General features: G+C 37.4%; 1 protein-coding gene across 2 annotated transcripts in view; it reads right to left on the bottom strand.

The window, feature by feature from the left end:
• Positions 1–19,062, bottom strand: part of PPFIBP2 (PPFIB scaffold protein 2) — an 84,058-nt gene that overhangs the window by 40,516 nt on the left and 24,480 nt on the right. For both annotated transcript variants that reach the window (XM_086471930.1, XM_086471929.1), the window contains exons 3-5: positions 17,510–17,515; positions 8,294–8,377; positions 4,463–4,576 (exon numbers count right to left, since the gene is read on the bottom strand). In XM_086471930.1, coding sequence (XP_086328056.1) covers positions 4,463–4,576; positions 8,294–8,377; positions 17,510–17,515 — 204 coding nt within the window. The remainder of the gene's footprint in view (positions 1–4,462; positions 4,577–8,293; positions 8,378–17,509; positions 17,516–19,062) is intronic.

Raw genomic sequence — 19,062 nt, 5'->3', positions numbered from 1 at the left:
TAAGATTGACTGGAAGAAAGTACTTAGAAATGCCACAAACTAACTTAGAACAAGACACATACACATCATTGTTCTCTAAAGTTGGCTGTAATTTTACGTTTTAAAGCAGCTGATACACTGGAAATCAACTGTCATGGCATAAATTGTTTTCACAGAATAATTCTAGGAGGGTTTTACTTTTTAATTTCAAAACAAAGTCATTACAATGTGCTAAGGGGCAAGGCTGGTGTTTCCATATTCTTTACACATTTGATGGCAAGACAGAGATACCACTGGAAGGCAATTCAGTAAGACCAAACTAGTGTCTTGCAGTCATGCTCCAGAAAATCTTCTCTTAACATTTACTATGAAGAATGACGAGGGATATGTGTTTCTTGCCCCAAACCATAATCATACTTAAGGACTGATTTAAAGTTTTGCCATTGACTTTCACAAGTTTTTGAAAGACCTACTTTGTTTTAAAGAAAATTTAAAGAAAATGCAAACACCTTCAAGGTGAAAAATGCTTTATCTTGATTAGGGTCTAGTGGAACACGTATCCTTATAAAAGCAAAATGGGTTTGACACCGTGTCACATCTTATGAAAACGTACATGCATTACCTGTAGATGTGCACGCCAGTCTACCTCTGCACCTGTTACACAGGATTTTCTTGTTTCTCAAACGCTGCTGAGCTGTATTTTCTTTGGCTGTGACTTCATAAACAGCTAGGTCAAATGCACATCTTACCATTGCCCTTACGCCATGCCTTGACCTCCTCTGTGAGCTGTTTCAACTCACTAAGCCAGTAGAAAAACATCCCCTTCTTTTTAAACCCCAAGTTAGTTTTCTCCCAGTCACTGAGGAAAAAGTCTGATAAGCATGAGAGCCAGTATAAAGTAAGTTGCAGAAACGCATGGTCAGGAACAGGGAGAAGGATGAAAGGAGAATGAGGCATCTCCTTTTTGTAGCAGCAACCTTTAGATTGGCTCAAGTCATTTCTTGAAAGTTCACATTTCGACTAAGGGATATTGCACTATCATCTTAAAACGACGAAGAACCACGATTTTCTGCAAAGCAGCAGCAGTATCTGTTGCTACTATTTCACATTCATGATGTCCATACTGAATGCTGAACAGCCATTTCATGTAATTAGTATAAAGTTTATTTTAGCTGCTGTTTCAGAAGTGTTTCCATGATCACTTTGTAGCAGGGTTCAAACCAACTCTGTACAAATCATAAGCCCGAGGGATTTTAGCCAGTAACCCCACTCTGACAAAGTGGACAAGTCTCTGCTAGCATAAATTCAGCAAAAAGTATTTACATCCCCTTTCTGTTATGGAATACTATCTTCACTAAATTATCTTAAAGAGTAAGATTTCTGGTTTTATTGCAGTATTTTAGGCACGGAATTAAGAGTCACTTTTCTTATAGATCCCAAAATTAAAAAGACAGGGCTTATCCTGGACTCAGGCATATGGTTTCCCAGACAAGTAAAGAATGTCCTTATCCATACTGCAGTTAGTTTAATTCTACTAATATACATTAAAGATTTTTCAAGCTAGGGCAATCTTTAATTTTCCATTTTCCATTTAGAAGTAGTCGTCAACTTAAGTTCACAAAGGTAAAAAAAATCAGTGGAGTTCAATATATTGTAAATAAGCAAGCAGAACCATGAAATACAATTGGATTTACGTGCACCTCAGGAAGATAATAGAATTCTTTCTGAAAAGCAAGAACATTTATATAGGTACATAGAGCTAGATGACTTTTTTTTTTTAATTAAAAATAAGTTAGTTTACTGTAAAAATAAATAAATACTGTCTTGAAAGACACACTAAATAGTTTTGACTGGAAAAACTCAATGACAACACTAATATCTTTCATCTCTCTGCTAAGCATCATAAGCACTTGTACAGGACACTGGCAACTGCTGGCTGAGAAGATCTGAATCTAACTCTCCCCAAAACCTGATTGATCCATCAATCTATTGAAGTCCCTGAGGCCAGATACTCACTCTACTTTTGACAAGTTAACTGCAAGAAGGCCTGTTGGCCGTATATCTTATGTGAACGTCCTCATCACATTACCAGGTCATTCTCTTATCTACAAATCTCAACTCATTCCCTGCAGAGGGTAATCTTTTCAACAAGATGAACTGAGGAAAGAATTATAAAATATAGACAAATAGGGCCCTCTGCTGAGCCATTAAAAAAAATGTGTAATTTCTCTGACTGCTGAGATTTTGAGGTCTAACTTTGGTTTCCCATACCCTGCTGTCTGTAATCCATGTGAGAAAGACACCACAACTACCATTCCCTCACCATCCTCTAGTATTTCACTTAATTTGCTCTTCTTATTCTTCACAAAACTAAAATGTTAACACGATTTTTTCTCATTCCAGTGAGAAAATACATTTTAAATATGTCAGTTCCACACTGAATTTATTTTTTTTTATTTTGGTTCAGCTATTGAAAGCACATCACTCACACTAAAACTAAAATTCTAAGTGTATGTGTTTGTGTATGTGTCTGTCTGTGCAAAGTTCAAAGGGACAAACTGATAGGATTAAAATGAAACACAAATCTTTACCAAGTTGTGGCCTACGTAATTGTCTTGAAAAACAAAACAAAACAAAACAAACTCAAATCTATCACACATGCTGCAAGCATGAGAGATCAGTCACTTAGAAAAACAGCAACCAACAAGTAGGCTTGTCAGTATTTCTGTAAATTATGTTCAAATGCAAGATCTCAAAACTACGATACAAAACAACTGACAAATTTGAGCTTGTTGCTAACTATGTAATATGTGTACAAGAAGGAAAATAAATTTGAAATTACTCCCATTTGGCAACAATTACAGCCACTCAAAGTAATCTCAAAATTTAGATTTAAGGTTTATGTTAAACATTTCTGGAGATTCTCTGACTTCTTTGGCTTTTAGTACAGACTTATAACTTTAGGATCAGCTTTGTAAGCAATTTGTGCACGTGCTAATGCCAGATGGGTAGATTCAAATGTTTTCAATAAAATAGCAATATACATGCATTATTATATTCTATTTTCAGATGCCTCAGTGTTCTGTTAAATCAGGCTTTAAACTCACCATTTCCTCAGAGGACTATCAGAGCAGACAATTTTAAATCAAAGAAACAATAAACAGTTTTAGCAGAAGTCACAGAACAACTATCCAGTTTTAGACTGAAACAGGAAACTTCTACACACTATTGTGAATGCCTTCCTGAAGTTTGAAAACGGATTTTTGTAGCTTAAACAGTTACTGTTCTTTGAATTTAACTTCAGATCTCACTGAAAAACTAAATGAACTCGCTATTTGCATGTTTAAAAACATCCCCTCTTTTAAGTATAAGAATAAAACTTTTCCCATCTGGAAGCATTTTAGGCTGCAGAAGTTGCGTGAAACCAAGTTTTTTTTACAGAAGCTTGGAAAATTATAACTTTAGAGGTTCAGGATACAAGTTTGTCTTATAGAAACTGCTACTGTTTACATACATATGTACAGGGAACCTTCTAATAGTAAAATAAGTTTCTATAGATTAGCACAGCTATAATTTAAAGCTATGAATGGTTCATAGAAAGACTTGTATATTTCACATAGATTAAAATAGTAATTTTATAACACAACATTTTGGGGCAGGAGAGGAAGTAAGTTCATCAACAGCAGTATCCACCCTGCCAACTTCTGGCGTAGAGTTTGAGCCTTATTTACAGTTTGAAATCTATTTTTGATATCTATGTACTGTATTACCAGTGGATAATCTGCATCTGTAATAACAGAAAACTGCACCAGGAAAGTTCTTTTGCATCAGCTGACCTGCCAGCTCTACAGTAACACATAAAATGTAAGGTATTTAATTTATCATTTGTTCTGCTTCCTCAACATGTAACATGAAAGAACAAAAATTAATTCACATAGCTGGAAACTGTCACTGAAATAAAGAAAAATACATCTTTATATACTAATTTTCTTTCAAAAATAAGGGAAAAGCTCCTATATTAAGCAAAAATGGTGACAGAACCAAACGATACATTAATGCATTTCAACTTACTATCTGTTCAGCTTCAAAGCCATAAGAAGCTATTTAAATAAAAATTCTTAATTCTATAACTCCAATGTATATTAAATACATTCGACCTGTCTAACCAGTTACTCAACCGTGTCAAAATTCAGTTCATCAGCACAGTACAAATAAAACATAATAGTTTCATTTTACATGCTGCCACGTACAGTATTATGCAACCAGCCAGAAAAATGTTTCTGCAACAGGAAAACAAAGAAACATTTATTGGGGGGAGAAAATAAAAAAGTGCAAAGCAGCAAGAGCACAATAAAAGAGGGTTTTTTTCCCTCCATTTTATCTTGTTGCCAAAGGCACTCACACACGCATACAAGCTGACCGTATACGTTCACCCCTCTGTTGGAGAAGATTATGCAAGAAGCTTTCCAATCCACATTTTTACCTGTTGAAGCATTTCTTCTGTAGCATTCAGTTTCAGCTGATGCCCCTCAAGACAGATTTCTAAGTCCCGGATCTTCTCTCCTTGAGCTTCCACCTGGTCTGTAAGAACACTCACCTGTAATTTGAGAACAGACGCACAATACTACTGAACTGACTGCAAATAATTACCTTATACAATTAACATCCAAACGCACACTTTATCAGCAAGTTCTCTTTTAAAGTCCTCAATGGTTTCATATGCCTGTGCACTGCAGCAACTTGCTCTATTAAGATAGACAGTTTTTCAGTCTTACCTATATTTTGCTTCAACCCCGCCCTCTGACCCTCCCCTCCCCCCCTTATTTTGTTTTAATATGAAAAAGCAAGAGCATTTCTAGAAGAGATGGAAGACTACCTACAGGCAGCCTGAACAGTTCATGCAAAAGTCTTATTAGAATTAGAAAGCAAAATTAGAAAGCACTGAACAAGAACATAAAACACTGAAAATATTTTATGTGGTTTCGGAGCATGCGTTGCCATTTCAGGTTCTGTTGGCATTTCACTCCCAAAAACGGATAAACAATAAAACTGTTCATTTGGAAACCAACCAATTACTTCACTTCTTACAAGAACAGCTTACCTATCAATAAAGCGTTCTGACGTTATAAAGAATGCAATGAGTAAAAGGCATGTTTTAGCAGCAGCAAAGTTCTATTCCAAGAAAAATTCCCAGGCTTTGCAAGCCAAAACATGAAAGGAAAAGAAGTGAGATACAGACAATGAATCCCAGGAAAAGAAACAATAAGCAATACTGGTAAAGAACTGTGGGAATGGTGGTACAGACCAGTGAGTGTGCAATAAGAAAAGCCCAGCAGCCTAACTCAAAGCTTGCAAAGCTGAAAAAACTATGCTCAGGATAACATTAGAAAGATGTGGAAAAAACCCCCAGTGTTAATTGCTACATTAAGCAGCACATACACTCAATACATTCATTTTTACTATTTATTTATATAAAAACCTTGATTATAGTAGAAAACGTTATATTAAACTAAAAAGCAACCTTAGGTGCTTAAATTCCAGTTTGAATGAAATGCATTAACAAAAACTTATCTATGCTCTCTCACATCCAACCCTGCAACACTTTTATTTAAAAAAAAAAAAAAAAAAGGTACAGTACATGGAAGCAAAACCTTTCAGATGTACCCTACGCAGAATTTCTAAAACCAAATCAACAAACAGTTGAGTTCACTTCAGGGAAGCTACAGAGGAAGTGACTGAGTGATGTGCCTGGGAATTTTATTTTTTTGCCTTTAAAGCAGTTGGCTGTAGGGCAGAGTACAGATGAATGCAAGATCAGAGATGATAGGAAGAAGTGGGTGGAGGCAGATGGCAGGGGGACACATTCAAGCTGAGGCAGGGGGAAAACTCCTGCAAGGAAGCCTGTTGCTTGTCTACTTTTTTGTTTTGCTCCCACTAAATGAGTGATGGCACACAAAAAAAGCCTCTGTGAGGTCAGAAAGCAAGAAGAAACAAACTGAATCCTTTCCTTCAGTCTGACACAGGTTCCAGAGAAAGAAAACAATCTCTCCTTAAAGGGCTGGGTTAGGTTCCAACTAACATTGTAACCTGCAAGGAAAACTCCGTATGTTGAACGTGACCTGCAAAGGAATTTTGTAAAACTTTAGCAGCTTTAGAAGCATGTGTTGAATGTTCCAGCAGTGAGGCTGAGAGGCACATTAGCCACTTCGAGCTCATATTTTCCCCTCTGTTCAGGATCACATCTGCCAGACTCTTCAGAGAATCTGCAGGCTGTACACAGAACATAACCCCAGCGTATGCTATGCTGGCAAGTCCATCTTGCCTTAGCAGTGCAACACCCACACGAGTCAGCCCACAGACAATATATTTTCTGCAAGTATCTGTAAAAGTGAGGCATATTGAACAATTAGCTAAAAATCAAGGGGTTTAAAACATCTTTGTGAAAAAATGAACAAACACCTAAAGTAGTACATTAGCTCCTATACACAGGCACTGAGCTATCAGAAGATATCCCAGATGCTGTAGCATTTCCAGCCTCCACACAGACTGAACACTGGAAGCCGGTTTCAAGGTGCTCTGACTCAGCCTTAGCGGGCACCACCTATGCCCACTACAAGGCGCCTTGTACTGCTTCTTCCACAGCAAGTCTGATGCAAGACTGGAGTGCTCCCAGCCTCATATTCCCTGCAGATTACAGCTATGGACCACAGTCACTGGCACAATTCAACATGAGCTACAGAACAGAGGTGCTCTGTTTCCCATCACTTTCTCATCCTTCATGCCAACAGTCACACCCAGGAGTCAGGTCTGTACCAGCAGACTCCCTCAAGGCCAGTGTAACCTCAGCATGGGACGTGCCTGTGTTCCTCATATTCTACTGCCTAGATAAAATATGCAGCTTCATATAAATATAAACCAGCAGCTTCATCTTGGCACCTTTTTTTTTTGGTTGTTGTTATTGATGTTCATCTACCAGACTGATGTTTTCATCTATCTTATTTGTCTGGGGTTTTTGGAGTTCTGCTGCAATACTGTGCAGTGGGACAGGAAAATGCATAGATTTGATGGGGGTGCAATGGGAGTAAAAGGCAAGAGAGAGAAATTTCTACATCTGATTTTACTACATTCCTTCTGAGAAAAACTCTAGGCAGGTCTAGCAATTTTTGTTTAACAGTAACAAAGAAAAAAAATCCCATCGAGCCTTATGTCTCCCAAACTCCTTATTGTTTATTTAACAACAGCAGTGAGAATTCTACCCAGTAAATTAACACGTGTGAACAGAACATACAGGATAAAACATGCTTACAGAAACTAGTAACTTAAAGGAGGGAGAACACCTACCCAGTATAGTTAAGTTTTGTTTGTTATAAATATATATGCTTAGAATGTGCTTTTGTAACTGTAAAGAGAAAGGATGTGCAATGACTATTTAAAGAATCTCCAGCTTCAGATTTAAAAAGCATGTAATGTACAGTTTAGTAATAATGAAAATATCCAGAAAAAAAAAAAAAAAATTTTTAAGGTGTACAACGTGTGTTTTCTCTAGGAGGAAAACCTACAGGGGACAGAGGATCTTTTTGAAAAAGACTTGGTAAACTGAGAAACAGGAAACGTTGAAGAGCTTAGGCATGCATTTCACTGTCAAATTTACTCCCCTGCCCCTTTACCTCCCCCTTAAGCTTTTTGATGATGTAAAGCAACTTTGGTACATTATACAAGCAGGAAAAGTATCGGGTCTATCTCCCTGCCAGCCTTCCAGTTCACCAAAAATGGCAGCACACAGAAAGAACCTAGAAATACTCAACTAGTACAACCTAGAAAACCGAGAACGAGAGCCACTACCACAGCATTGTCTTGTGACTCCACAGCATTATTTTTAAGTTGTTTTTTCCCCTTTGTCATTCTTCTTCCTCTTACTGCTGTTACTCCCCTTTCCTTTACCAAGTTACCCCACCATGAAATCAATCAGATGGATTACCCTGAGGGTGGTGAGACACTGGGACAGGTTGCCTAAGGAAGCTGTGGATGCTGGCAGTGTTCAAGATCAGGTTGGATGGAGCCTTGAGCAAACTGGTCTAGTGGGGGGTGTCCTTGCCATGGCAGGGGGGGGTTGGAACTAGATGGTCTTTGAGCTCCCTTCCAACCCAAACTATTCTACGATTCTATGATGACACAAATTATAAATTAAATCCTGATTAAATATCAGTTACATCTGGTGACCTGCTAACATTTGTTTAAGAGAAAATATTGTCACTTCAGCTTTTATTCACTGAATATCAACTAAATCAACAGTGTCGTTCTCTTTAAGACATACCTGCAGTATGAGTGACTCCTTATCACCTTCTAATCGTGCCAATCTTTCTTGGTAAGTTTCATTATTAGATGAATGATGATTCACCTGTGATTGGGGGAAAAAAGTTCTATGAGAATTTTTACATTTTTTAATTAAAATTTCAAGCAATGGTTAGTAAAAATGATATATACCGAGTGGTTGTTATAATACAAAAAACATGCAAAATGTGTCTACAGCCCCAAAATGTTTATTTCATATGCATGAAACTTTTTGAATATTTTTTTTTTAGCTGGGTTTTGAATACTTTCTCATTTTCAGCAATCAAGATTGTTATAGGAATAGATCTGATATTTTCTAGCAAATTACAATTTCACTGGGAAATACCATCTTATCCAGATAAAAGCCATTTATTTTGAAATATCTGATCCCAACAGTCTTTTGCCAAAGTCAAGGAATCTTGGTGTTTATTTTTAAATGGTAAACATTGCCACATATATCAAACCATTCCTAGAAGTTACTGAAAGAAAAGTATAAAATTTTTGTTAGCAATTAACAAGTTATTTAAATTGCCAAATTCTTATCAGAAACCACTCTAGCTACATAATCACTTATGGATCAAGACCTTATCAAACACGGCCTGTTCCTAACTATTATGTCCCATATTTCCTGTGACTCTTAATGCTCCAGAGAGAGACACCACAATTAAAAAAAAATAAATCTGCAGATTTAGTTAAAAACGTTTAGAAGAGCCCCATAGCTTCATGCTGCACACTAAAACATCGTGTGACTGTGGGAATGGAGCTGTTTGCTTAGAGCATCGAAAGTAACCTGAGCCCTTAGCGGTTCATTTCCCAGCTCCATTGCAGGCAATGCATTTCTGCTGGGGAATAAAACACTCTGGCTGGCTTTCCAGCTAACACAAGAATCCAACTTCACTGAGTTCCATTCAACTACACTAGTCTGCAGCTGACTACTCACTTACGGTTACTTGTACAGTGGCACCACTATAATTATAATCCTCCTCTCCAACTGACCTTTCTTTTTCAACTGAACATTTGTGAATAGTTATTTTTATCTTTTTAATATTTTTTTTTTTTTTTTTAGTATTAAATATATTCATGGTTGCTTGCTCTCCACTGAGGTCTACTGGCCAAAATGTAAAACAGATGATGAAAATAAACACGTGCTAATTAATGCAAATCAAGAAATCAAATATTTATCCAGTCAAAAGATACTTTTCAAGCCATAAAGTGCTGAACTAGATGTGTGTCATCTTTACAAGCTAAGTGGAACTGAGCACCCTTGTCTCTAATAATTTTGGAAGGAATTGAATCACAAAGACACCACAAACAGGTGGTGTCACCACTGAAAGGTGCCTGAAGACATCATCTGGTTCATTATTCTGTCCTAGGATTGATGATTATTTGCAATATTCTTATCTCGTCTACTCCCAAAGACCTCCAGAAATGGATTACACAGCCTCCCCAGATAAGCTACTTCTTAGCTACCAATCATTAGAACATTTTTCTTAATGTCTAACCTGAATCATCATCTCTTCAACCCACTGGTTCTTATCACACCACCATGGATAAAAGAACGTTCTTCCCTTCGCTTCAGAAATTTTTTATGTATTTGAAGACTATCTGCAGATGTCTAATTAGCAGGTCTCTCCTTGGATTAAAAAACCACAGGTTTTTCTGTCTTTTCCTAACAGGTTAATTTTTGAAGATCTGTTTTGTTGCTTTCTTTTGCTTCCTCTTCACCGCTTATTCCTTGACCTCTTTTGAAATTAAGTACCTAAGAGGAGACCCAGGACTCCAGCTGAAAATGGCTAGAGTGGAAAAAACCCTTTCACAGACCCTTGGGCCATATTTCTTTTCATATTAGCCATAAAGTAACACTGATATATTTTCAGCCTAGGACCTATAACTTTCAGATCCTTTTAAAATGCTCTTATTTAACCTGTTCTTCATCCTGTGTTTAGTCATTGTTTCTGCTTAAATATATAACCTTGCACTAGTCTACACTGATTTGCATCCTATTTTTGTAGTTTTCCTACGCATCAGGTTGTTCTTATGTTTTAATCATGTCTTTAACATGGCTGCAAGGTCCCTAACTAGAATCGCTTATAAATTCACACTAAGCTTGGTCTTTATTCCCTGTTTTTGAGGTGTACAAGAGCACTGAAGAACAGAAAGCACAGAACCTCACTCCACGCCTCATTTTTCAGCATTCATTGTCAAAAGAATGTTAACTCTACTCAGAATATACTTTTCTCACTAGCTTTTGACCAGTTCAGAGTACGTACCACTATGATTCAAGAACTCAGAGAAAGGCCTCTAAATATGCACACGTGAGTGCATAACATACACAAACAGAAGTCTCAGACAAATTAGTAAGTTTTACAGTGGCACCTGCAGGGAGCTGGCCCACTGTCTAAGTACATAAAGCCCCTAAAGGAATGATGACTTCACTCCCTCTTCTTCTTCTAAATAGTTTTAATTTTTTAGAATGTCCGTGTCCTAACATCTCTATCCATCTTTCCTAACATCTCAAGCATTCTCCTTTTATTAAGAAATACCACCCCCCCCAAAAAAAAAAAAACAACCCCATTGTGTTTATAAAACATGCATCTTCAGTTTAACTTGGGCCCTTTGTAGTAAAAGTTGGTCAGCCAGTCAGTCCGTAGGGTATTAAAGTTCATTCCTTATTAACTTTTGTAGTACTATAATGAAAATAAGGAATCCTCCTAAGTAAATAACACTAATTTCTGTATGTCTGCTTAGATAATCCTTTTACCTCAGCTACATCCTTAATCATACTGCCAATCATTCCGCCTAGGGTGTTACTCCACTTAGAGAGCAAAGACTTATACTGTACTTTAGAACCAAAAATCTTTAGCCTTGGCAGCTATACTTCCATTAAATGAATTTTCTCAACAGAAAGTCCACAGGCCTTCCCCAGTCTGTCTCTGGCTCACACACAAAGGTAGGGGAAACTTTCCTGTACTTAGAACATCAAGTATTCAGGGAAGAACAGCACACTGCTAGGCAAGAAAAGATTCTCTTAATGGCAAAACCTAGTGATGAAGACTGCATAGTCAGTTAGATTTCGCACCCTGTCTTCTGTCATCATTTGCTATCTTCCTAGGCTAGATTTAAGAAATATACCTGTAACCACTTGTGTAACCACTCCCCACCCAGCCTTACAGGCACAGTGACTGAAATTACTGCCAGTACGTTTTCACGAAACCAGTCTGTCATGAATGCAAAACAGAGTTCAACATTTTATATAATTGGTAATTAAGAATTCAACATCAAATCACACGTAAGATATTTCACTACACTCATATTTACCAAATGTATAGCCTCTAATGCTGTCTGCTGCACCGAGTGACTGTGAAATATCCTCTGCTGGAAGTCCAATACTAAATACCCATGTAAAACCTAGTGAATCATACCCATGTGAACAGAAAAGGTGGAAGAAAAAAACCAAACAACCTTGCCAATAGGTCAGCCAGAGAGTGCTCAGATAAGTACAGGGAAGTACAGTAGACAGAAAATGACCTGCTAAATAAAAGTGGCTGATTGACACACAGCAGTTGTTTAAGACTTGGGAAATCTTTGTGGCATGCATAGAGACAAGATAAAACAATGTAATATGAACCAAGGCCATCTGTGGATGGTTGGAGCGCATTCTGCAGTTGTGAAAGTCAGTACTAAGAGGAAGCTGAGCAAGTATAGTTAGCTATCACGTGTACCAGCAGCAACTGAATATAGGACCTATAACACTAAAGTTGTAAGACTACAGATGATTTCAGTAGGTGTAAGAGCTCACAAACAATAAACACTAGACTTGTGTAACCACATGACCAAAAGGCTGAATCACCACGATTTTCCACAAAGATGTTATTTCAGAAGATGTAGACTTAAAGACCAAAAATCATTACCCGGACTCCACAAATTATAAGCTAAATATGTTAACCATATGTCTTGCAATGAAAGAATGAGAGAAAATGCATAGAACATGTAAAAAATTCATGATAACACATGACAACAAAGTAGAAGGAAAGATATGCTAAGGCAAAGTGGTTGAAACTACATTGATGGTAGTACCATTGCACATGAACAGTCAAGTGCACACCACAAATACTTTGCCTAAGGGAGCTGTAAAGCAACTTCTTTAAGCACCTGTATTATAGTTTCCATAGAACTGTTTCTTCCAATTCCTGAAAAAAGGAGAAAAAGAAAAAAGAAAAGGCTTTTGCCTTCCATCACCTGCTTCAGCTTCTTCTTCTTAGTTTCCAAATCTCTCTCTGGAATATGCTCCTTACTCTAACTTGGACATAAAAGTGGTAGCTGCTGGAAACTTCATTAAGTATCACTTACGTGATCCAGCCATTAGAAAATTAGAGAGTTCTTTTCCAAGAAAAAGGCTTAGATATTCCTTTAGAATATATGACACAAAAAAAATTTCAGACTTTAAGGTATGATTCAACAGCTTTAATTTAAAATGGAGATCATCAGCAAAAATATAAAAGGGAATAAAAGTTTGATCAACTCAGCTATCTTAATTTTCAACACCCATCTCAGAGCCCAGTAAGCATGGAACGTTAACGTTTTCTTGCATGTTGTTTTAATAGGAAACAATTCAGAATGCAGCTTACTGTCAGAACAGAACGACAACCATTGTATAGCACTTCTGTACAGATGTTCCGTTCAGAAGCTTCTCTAACAACACTTCTAGCTGAATCTTGATAGGCTGTGAAAGTAAGCCCTTTAAAGCAAGCACATATGCAAGACAATAAAATTGAATACAGGCCAGTTTATGTTCTCATGTGTGCTGTTTCAGTTTCAGCTCAGAGAATCTCTAACACAGCTAATTTTAAAAACAAAAAATACCAACTTCTGAAGACTATCAGCAAGCTGTTACACAGAAATCTGTCACTAATACCACGGAACTTATTTTGGGCTGTGGAGGGGGACGGAGCTGGGAAAAGAATCAGTCACAGTGGTGATTTGTAAGCTTTTTCAACAAGTCACCCGCCTCTTTTAGAAGACAGATTATGTCATAACCCTCCTCTCTTCTTATTCAGTCACATGAATCACCTCCAGTTCCACTGATAATTGAATAAGATGCCTGTGGCAACTATAATACTTGCATTAATGGGGAAGATTAGGGACATGCTTGACTTATTGTCTTTTGTTGCAGTTTAGAAGCTGAAAACAAGGAGTATAGCCAGCACAGTTCAACCAGTCAGTTTCCCTGCAAACTACTAGCAGCACACAGACCACAGTGTCATATTTCAATACAAGACAATGTACACTATAGACTTTTTTCAGCCTATTTGGAGTTGATAATATTTAGAACAGTATGGACTTTCCATCTCCTTAGTAGTCTTTTGGGCCAGCAGAACTGATGTTATGAGTCACAGTAGTTGCTACTGTGTAGTGATGAGTGAGTAGCCTACACAGTAAACATTTTTATTTTGGCATCTGACTATGAATGTAATACAAATTCAATCTCTTGGCACGTTAGCACTACCTCAGATACACACCCATCTGAATATATGTACATTCCCTCAGCGTACTTGAGGAGGACCAGAAGGCTGGAACATGATTTCTGGATCTGTAATTCTTGCCTTTCATCTGAAGGCAATTAGTAACAACACAATTTTCTATTTGCTGTTGTTCCTTGTTGGCTAAATAAAAATGGCAGTCATTCTGAAAAAGCTAACAGCATATAGTCTGAAATTAAGAAAAGACAGAGCTAGGTAAATTTCTGCAGTCCTTTTTGACCAAATATTTATATTTTATCTGGATATTTTTTCCTAATACTAATACCTATTTTCTCCTCCAGACAGTTGCATTACTTGAAGGAAGATATCCTTACAGAAGTCGTAAGATTCACCCTCAGTATCATGAGCTTAATGGCTATAGCACAGGTTAGATCGCTCCACTTCTTGCTAGTACAGGTTACAAACAGCATCCAGAAGAAAGACAAGAAAGCATAAGAATAATGTATACCTATTTCAGGTCAGACCTCAGCTCTGTGCTGCGTGCACTTCAAAAGGTAAGTCTAAAGCGAGCTATGAGAGTCATTGGACGCCTCCACTTCATACGAAGGCACCTATCTTTCAAAATAAGACATCTCACCACTGTACAAAGTTTTCCAGAGGCAAGAGACCTTCCATTGTGCTACGCTCCATTCACTGCTGTTCAAATAGCTGTTAATTTACAATGTACTTAGACAGCCCATAATACTGTTTGTAGTGAATATTAGCATTTAAGTTTGTGATGGTTCTTAATAATTTGTGGTTATACCTACATCCCAAATGGAGGTTGTGCCACATGGAATGGTGTGTTCCAATTAAGGCCAGATGGAAAGATAAGAATAAAGCAACAGGACAAAAGATGAGATTGTATGTGAACCCTTTAACCCAAATCCTTTGGAAGAACCAAAGAAAGTTTGCTAAAGATGAGACTCTTCCAGCTTCAGGTAGCGGGGTCTGTCTCTGGTTCCTTACCTTGCAGATCTACGCCTTGACCCTGTCAGAGAACCCATACATGCACCTCACATACAACTGAGACAAGGCTAAATTGTTTTTGGCTCTGTCCATCTGCTCTTACATCTTGCTGCCCACTCTGTCCATATCTATGGCCGTTCTTGGCACAGCATTTTCACAGGTCATTTTAACATCAAAGTAGTCCAATGGAAAGAGCTGAAGTGTGGTGATACCTTATCTCAATTTGATCTAAATATTGCTTTGTCCCTGCTGCTGTTGCATAATGCTACTATACATATCATGTTATAAGACTACTGCTTAAAACCAGATCCTCTGTTCCAAGCACCTGAAAACAGCAGTTGTATCTGTCCTTTTGCCTGCCTGGATCTCATGATTTTTGTATTTGTTTGCTGCTCTAACCCAGTCCAAGGCTCAGATACCATGCAAATCCAGCTTAGCCAACTACTGCAACATCAAAACTGATCCTGGTCTCTGAAGTGATTTCTAATGATGAAATCTGAGCCAGCTTTGGCATACTTCACCAAGGTTTTATGGAAGTCTGTCGCAGTTACTCTCTGTTAAGTGCTATTTGTTACTCTGGAGGGTACTCATACTTTCATTGTCAGCCAAAAAGCAACAGTTTATGATTGCAGGGCCTGAAATTTTTATATGCTTTCACAGTCAGTGCCAGGCATGTGACATTAGGATTCTTGAACATGAGAACTACATAAGCAACTTCAATTTTTTTTTTTTCCAAATCACTTATCAAAGGAATTTGGAAGCAGACTGCTTAAGTTCTCCTGGGAACAATGCAAGACCACTTTCAGTTCTCTTCCCTTCCCCCACGTGTGCTCACCTCCTTAAAAAGCTTGCAAGGAAAAGCAGCAGTATTGATATTCTCCTTTACGTACCCTACATAAAAGGAATTACATGCAACAACAGTAATAGCATTAGCTTCTGTAAAAGCCTGTGCTACCTTTGAACACAGTCTCCTTTCTGAATACAGTGCTTGAAAATCATCCTAAAGACACCCTATGTTAGCCCCTCCAAATCTGTGGACATTTCAGTGTGAGACTGTCTTCACTGAAGCTATTTCTTGAGTCCTTTCTCATTATGTTATTGTTCTCAGTGTACCCTGAATGCCACATAACCTGGTAACAGTGGACCTTAGCCTTTTGTTAGCAAACCTATCCTTTTAGAAATGAAATTTTAACCAGGAATCAGTGGTAGCAGACATACCAAATTCAAAACGTCATTTAAAAAACAAATTAATATGTAATCTCAAAGACCATTAAGGAGTTATTTAGCTTTAACTGCACAGAGCACAGGTTAAATTAATAGTATAATGTTACCAACTGCTACTTCCTCTTGTCTCCTCTTCACTATCCCACTCACTCCCCATTTATTCCTCTCCCCATCCACACTCCAGAAATGTAAAAGTTTTCAGAACCTGATGTAAATAGTTTGTAAATTAACTTCAAGATTCTCAAGCTTTTATTAAAGAATGACATTATATCCTGAACATTTTATATTCATTCAAGAAACTACCCAAATTAAAGTTCCTAATCACATTTGATGTATTTACCTACATTTTATGTTTACGCAGCCATAAAAGAAAAGTACACACAGGTTAAAAAAAAAAAAAATTAAAAAGTATAATGACACTATAGGTTAACTTACATGACACACAATTAAACTAATATTGTAATTAAAAACCAGTCTACTATGAAGGATGTATTCACATCCCATTAACCGATTTTTCAAACACTGGGAAATAAATTCTTAGAACCTTAAAAATCTAAAAGCTGACAAAAACAAAGTGATTTTTCCAAGGTGACAAGACAACTGCACAAACCTACCGTTTCTCTTTTATAGGAAGACAAAAACAATCTCATGCAGTCAATTAATGTTCAGACAGTTCATCGCAAAACTACGATTTAATAGCACTGTCTTTTTAAAACCACATAATTTTATCAGAGAAACACGCACAGGGAAAAAAATACCACCATTTTTATTCAAAACAAAGGCATCCTAAAAGGTCTCATACAGTTACCCCGATGAAGAATTAAGTGAAGAAATAGGGCAAATAATTTTTAATTTTAAAGCACAACACGGTAAACGACATTTTTTGCCATACATTCTCATTCAGGAATTGCTGTGTTGTATTACAACCACAGCAAAGCACGAGCACTTGCTAGAATCTATTGCCATTTGTTCCAAGTTTGATCCTAGCATTTAATTTTTAAAGACAAAGACAGATGATTCTCTCCCCCCTCTCTAAGCCTCCTCCTCCTACATGAAGAAACATCTTTAATTCATTTCTCATGAAGAAACTTCCAATATTTTAAGTCTGAGGCACTCAATACGTTCCCTTTCACAAAGCTGAGAACTCTGTCTAAGCTTTGCTATGTGCATTTATTTACAAAGAGAAAACAAAGCCCAGAAAATCACTTACCCTCTTTAGCCATGTGAAGTGCTTGTAAATATCAATCTCACCATCCATGCTTTGGGCCCATCTCAGCAGTCACATTCCCAGGGTTAAAAGAAACTTTTGGAAGCGAACGCACTGCTTTGTTCTACAGGCTACAGCTGTGACTTCTTCCCCTTTCAACCCTCAAGTTCTAAAATCTTGTATGCGTGTTCACATTTTAAGCTAAATCTTCAGCCTCTGCCCCACAGTCTTAGCCCAAATGCTTCTCACAGATGTATATATAACACACAACTGTATAAACTTCAGACTCTCCCCCAAACATCTGGTCTTTTTAAACAGCAGATTGGTTTGCAACAAGAACAATGCAACTCTAAAAATGTCAAAAATATAACTTGCTAAATGATCTTTAAAAAAAAGATCTTTCAAGAATAGTCTAAATCTGCAGAAACTGTTCCCTTTTGATGCTGAACAACAAGCTAAAAATTGTTAAGCTGTCACTGAGAAACTATTTTCAAGTAATGCTTTCTCTGGCTTTCTGTTTCAAGGGTGGCTGGAACTCATTACCAAAGACCCCCTATTTCCTGTCTCTGTTTTACTCCCTGTTTATCGTAACACTGCTCAGCCTTCTCAGTTTATTTCAGGCTCAGACTAAAACTAAAAATAAATTCTGCTCTTTGAATTACTTGCCTGTCCTCTCAAAAGACATTATAAAAGAGGAGGAATTCAAAGACAATCCTGTGGATAAGTAAATTATCCCATAAATACTGCTATTGCCAAAGAGGCAATTTTCCATCTTAACAGAAGATGATGATACCCTTCTAAGATTTTTGTCTGTTCCTGCTGGAGCTGAAGTTTCATAGCATGGCAACTTTTCAAACTTGCAACACCACGATAAATGCATATGCAAAGCTATGCTCTGGCAAGAAGCTAAGTTTAAAAGCGTTGCCTTTTACTGCGGTGTCCTCTAGTGCCTCCACACAGTACTTACGATTAGGTTCTAATTTTTCCCCAATAAACTCCAGTTTCCAGTGTTGTTATCTCCCACTCCACTTAACTCCACCAGTTAAAAGTGGCTTTGGCCTTAAAATGGGCAATACACACACAAGGACAACTGCTTGGGCAATGTCTATTAAGACCAAAATGCAGCTGTCTCCATAGAGTTTTGTAATGATCTCAAAACATTTACTTATCTCCCCACTTCCTACAGTTTTTACAGCCGAACTCACTCCTGCATTTAACGCAAAGTAAAAAAGCAATCTGGAAAAGTCAAAGTTGCCCATCATACTAACGCTATATACAAAGAACTCAAAAGTCTGAAGCTGTACAATGCCCTGAAAAACAGTTCTTACAGGGACCTGCCTCACTTAGGCATCTTCCCACATTCCAAACTGTGGAAGCCATAGATACATGAAGGAGTTTCTGCAAAGGATGTGGGATTTTATTATTTCAGCCATTCTTGATCCTATTGACCTTATGGACCTCTTTTTAAAATCTTCCATAACACAAAGTAAGAGAGAAGGCTATAAACTTAGACTTCCAGCTCTCTTCATATTTATTACCTGCTGTTACTTAGAGTCACATGACAAAAAAAATATGAATGTTTTTTAGAAAGTTAGTGCTACAAGTCTTCTAAAGGTGCTAGGGTACCTCAAATCACCAGTAAATGTGACAAGATAAAAGAACTGTCTGTTTCCACAAGTAAACCATTCTACAAGACAGATCTGAAGAGGATTTGGGTCGCTCTGTACATAGAACATACTTATTCTATGGTAGTCATAGAAGTTTTCACACTATCTTAAAGTTGATGAGAGCAGATACTTCTTGAACAGCTCACACCATCTGGCAAAAGCCTTA

The sequence above is a fragment of the Leptosomus discolor genome, chromosome 12 (genome assembly GCF_034619465.1).
Source record: "Leptosomus discolor isolate bLepDis1 chromosome 12, bLepDis1.hap2, whole genome shotgun sequence".
Lineage (NCBI taxonomy): Eukaryota > Metazoa > Chordata > Aves > Leptosomiformes > Leptosomidae > Leptosomus > Leptosomus discolor.
The sequence above is the reverse complement of the archived record's forward strand: the minus strand, read 5'-3'. Positions and strand labels throughout refer to the sequence as shown.